Source organism: Dipodomys ordii, unplaced genomic scaffold, assembly GCF_000151885.1.
Source record: "Dipodomys ordii isolate 6190 unplaced genomic scaffold, Dord_2.0 Scaffold7, whole genome shotgun sequence".
NCBI lineage: Eukaryota > Metazoa > Chordata > Mammalia > Rodentia > Heteromyidae > Dipodomys > Dipodomys ordii.
In genome coordinates, this window is record NW_012267223.1 from 22,885,858 (window position 1) to 22,890,062 (window position 4,205).

The 4,205-nt window shown below is 51.6% G+C and overlaps 2 protein-coding genes across 2 annotated transcripts in view; both read left to right on the top strand.

The window, feature by feature from the left end:
- Ttc25 (tetratricopeptide repeat domain 25) overlaps nucleotides 1-3,991 on the top strand; it is a 38,841-nt gene extending 34,850 nt beyond the window's left edge. Inside the window, exons 11-12 of the mRNA XM_013037973.1 lie at nucleotides 1,496-1,580; nucleotides 3,418-3,991. Of these exons, the coding sequence (XP_012893427.1) occupies nucleotides 1,496-1,580; nucleotides 3,418-3,836 (504 nt within the window). The 3' untranslated portion in view covers nucleotides 3,837-3,991. The remainder of the gene's footprint in view (nucleotides 1-1,495; nucleotides 1,581-3,417) is intronic.
- The window catches only part of Cnp (2',3'-cyclic nucleotide 3' phosphodiesterase), a 24,864-nt gene that overhangs the window by 5,381 nt on the left and 15,278 nt on the right, over nucleotides 1-4,205 (top strand). The gene's annotated exons all lie outside the window — the stretch shown is intronic.

Below are 4,205 nucleotides of genomic sequence, written 5' to 3' on the forward strand. Positions count from 1 at the left end.
GAACTCTGGGCCTGGGCGCTGTCCCTCAGCTCTTCAGCTCAAGGCTAGCGCTCTACCACTTGAGCCACAGCACCACTTCCGGCTTTTTCTTTCTTTTTTTTTTGCTTATGTGGTGCTGAGGAATCAAACCCAGGGCCTCATGCATTGCAAGGCAAGCACTCTACCATTTTATTTAATGATATATATAATTAATATAAAATATATGTTACAACATTAATACTATAATACATAATAAAATACATTTTATTATCCTTAGTTATATAAAGGAGTAACCATTCAACAAATCAGTTTACAAATACAATGGCAGCAGATATTTCTTGAGCATGAGCCAGGCCTGGGTCACCAGGCCCAAAGGTTCCTGGCTGTGGCCCAGCCCTGGTAAGGGCTGTAAGGAACTAGGGGAATTTGGAGTGAGAATGTCCCTCTTCCTGGAGGCAGGGCTGGAGGCTGGCCCTGCCATTGGACTTGAGGTCACTTTGAAGGTTGTGCAGCAATTTGAAGGGAAGCAGAGAGAAGGTGTCTGTCTACTGCCCTCCTGACTCCTCATTCATGACTCCTCGAGGGACCTCTCTCCTTCCTGGACTGGCATTTTCAGGCAGAAAGCCTTCCCAGGACAGATCCTGGAGCTACAGCACAACTGCAGATGGTGGCCAGGCTCATGGGCTGCTCAGTAGACAGCTCTGAGCACCGCTGCTGCTCTGCCAGTGCTAGCTTCTGGAATCCATGTAAGGAAGAAGGTAGAATCTGCCTTTGAAATGCGTGCAGGCCTGACACAGTGGTGCACACCTATAGTCCCAGCTACTAGGAAAGCTGAAACAAGATGATCACCTGAGCCCAGAAGTTGGAGGCCAGCTAGACAACATAGGGAGACTGTCTCAAATCCAAACCAAACCAGCCGGGCATTGGTGGCTCACATCTGTTATCCTAGCTACTCAGAAGGCTGAGATCTGAGGATCACAGTTCAAAGCCAGCCTGGACAGGAAAGTCCATGAGACTCTTATTTCCAATAAACCACTAGAAAACCAGAAGTGGCACTGTGGCTCAAGCAGTAGAGCCTCTCACCTTGAGCTGAAGAGCACAGGGACAGCGCCCAAACCCAGAGTTTAAGCCCCACAACCAACAAAAAACAAAAACAAAAACCAAAGCACACAGAGCCCTGTAGGATAAGATTGAAAGCCCCCTCTGGAAGCAGGACAGTCCCCTGCCTGCCTGTCCCTTCCTTGGCTTGCTGCCTTGCTAAGTGCTCAGGAGCACAGAGTGGCTTTGGATGAAAAGGTAGAAATTAGTCCCAAATGCACATGCATAAGCCCAAGAGGACTGGCGTGTTACTTCCCTGCACTGGGGTGCCTTGCCCTTCTCTAGTGTGGGTGAGGATGGGGTCTCTGGGGCAGGAGTCCTCAGAAGTGGCCGGGACAGCCTTAAGTGAAAAAGCTAGGGACTGAGGCTTGGGCGGGGGAAGAGGCTGAGAGCTCATCCGCTCCCCTGTCCTCCGCAGGCCTTGGATGATGCCAATAAGGGTATCATTGAAGAGCTGAAGAAAACTAACTACAGGGAGATGCTCCAACAACAGACGGGGAAAGGTGAGTCCCAGGAGCTCTGGTGAGGGCAGCTCCAGGCCAGGGGTAATGCTGCCTCCCTAGCCTTCTGATTCACTCACCACCAACAGCCTTGTCCTTTCCTGAAGCAGACCCGGATGAAGATTCAATTCACCTTAGGGGTAGGAGCCTGCTCCCGGAACCTGCTCCTTTATGTCTACATCAAATAATTGAGCTCTGGCTGTGTGCCAGGAAGGTGTTAGATTCTGGGGAGATGCCCTCATCTCCCCTCCTGATGGAGCCCCCAGCCGGGGGGGGGGAGGAGGAGGGGAGAAGGCAGTCATCAGTACAAGTTTCCTGCATTGCAAGGATGACAGTGGGGGGAGGGGGCGGGGGGCAGTGGGGCTTGAGCCTGGGAGGAGAGGGCCTGGGAGTGGGGTGATGAAGGAAGCTTAGAAGGGAAAGAATTGTCAGCCTTTGGCCCCCAAAGATGCTGCCCAGCCAGGAATCAGTGCCTCACACCTGTTACTTATCCCAGCTGCTCAGGAGACTGACATCCAAGGGTCACAGTTCAAAGCCAGCCTGGGCAGGAAAGTTTGTGAGACTCTTTTGGTAGAAAAGCCAGGAATGGAGTTGTGGCTCAAGTGGTAGAGCACCAGCCTTGAACAAAGAAGATAAGGGACAGCACCCAGGCCTTGAATTCAAGCCCAGTATCACGCGCACACATACATGCATGCACACGCACAAGTGCACACAGTGGTTCCCGGTCTTGACCATCTGGCTTGAGTACTCATACGCTTACCACAGCTCCATACTATTTCTTATAATAGCTTCTGTCTGTCTCTCCCTGTGGGGTCCTCGTCCCAGCCATATCACAATGGAGAAGTGTCTAGGAGGACAGAGGCCACCGCAGAGTCGTGTGTAAGCCCTCCACGTGCCAAAGGCTGCACTCCTTCCTGATCTCAGCAACAGGAAGTTCCTGGACATCAAAGCAGCCAGATGACAGCCCTTTGTTATCCAGTGCTTGCCACGTGGCAGGGGGATCCCTTCAGAGTCGGGGCCAGGCCTGTGCTCCCACACCCCTGGCTGCTCTGAGAAGCCACAGGAGGAGACCGCTGGAAAGCCCCAGGTGCTCCAGGCGGCCTCCCCTTTCCTGGTCCCTGCAAGCTGCTGGCAGCTCCTGGAGCTTCCTTCTCAGGACAGCAGGTGGCAGCATTGCTTATCTTTTTAACTTCCAAGCCTCTGGTGACTTGTGACCAAGTGAAGTGACTGCAGGGAAAGAATGAGTGAGACTCAGGAGGGGAGCCAGGGTCCCGGCGATCATAAAACAGCTGCTCAAGCTGCTCATGCGCATATAGGAAAGCTCCTAATGATGTTTGTTTCCTAGGGACAAGGGGTGGTGGCAGATTGAGGACGCTGAGGAAAAGAACCTGATGTCATTTCCTAGCAACTGTGCTTCTCCTTCCTTTCCCTTTCTTGGTTTTGAATTTGAACTCAGGGCCTTACACAGGCTTCCTAGCACTCTATTACCTGAGACATGCCTCCAGCCTTCCGCCCGCACCCGTATGTGCTTTTCAGTCACACCTGTCCTGGGTTCAAGTTCTGGCTCTGCTATTTTCCACTTGCACAGTGTGGCCATTGGGTGATTTCTCTTTTGTCATCTCAGTTCCCTCGACTGCTCCTTGCTGCAGGGACACTGTGCAATTTCATGACGGTGGTCTGGTCTGGTCTGCACAGCCACCCACCGGAGGCCAGGGCAGGGTGGGCGCTAGTACCTGAGCGGTAGTGCTGTCAGTGCCAAGGGACCGAGCTTGTGACAGTGGTCCTTCTCCAGGGGACCAGGTGAGGAAGAGATTTTCATAGTCTTTCTGTTGTTTTTCAGAAGAGGACATGTCATTGGCTGAGCTGTCAACATTAGCGATAGCAAAGGACAAGGAGTCAAAAAAAGGACAAAATGACACCATCAAGGTGGTAGAGTCGTGGTCCAGAGAGCAAATGGGGAGTGATAAAGAGACAGACGAGGACGATTATGAGGAGGAATCCAGGGACGCTCTGCAGAAAGTGGAAGCCCAAAAGGACCAAAGAGTCCCCACCGATTCAGAAGACAGGATGCAGATAGACTCTGACAACAAAGACTCAAAGGACATCCTCAGGAGGTCTTCAGAATTAGACCAAAACCTCACAGTAGAATTCAATGGAAAGGATTCAGAAGTAACAGAGAATAAACCTTTAGAAGTCAGCAGAGGAGAGACAACAGTAGGGAAAACAGGAAGCAAAGGGGAAGTGAGAGACCCTGAATGAAATACCGAATGAAATCCCAGAGGATCTGTGAGTGAAAGCTTCCTAGGTAGCCATGAGCATCCAGAGGTAGGGGGAATCACAGCAGAGGTGGGGTCTTAAGTTGAATTTTCAACCGGAGATTTGTTTGAAGTAGGAAAATAAAAAGGGGGACTCTGGCTCCCACAGGCCACTATCTTCTCTGTCACTGTTTCCCCATTAATATGTCTCTCGCTTTCACAAACCTTGGGCCTATCATTTTGCCCCCTCACCTCTGTCCATTTTCTTTTTATTTGTGGGTTGTGGGGCTTGAACTCTGGGCCTGGGCACTGTCCCTCAGCTCTTCAGCTCAAGGCGAGCGCTCTACCACTTGAGCTACAGCGCCACTTCCGG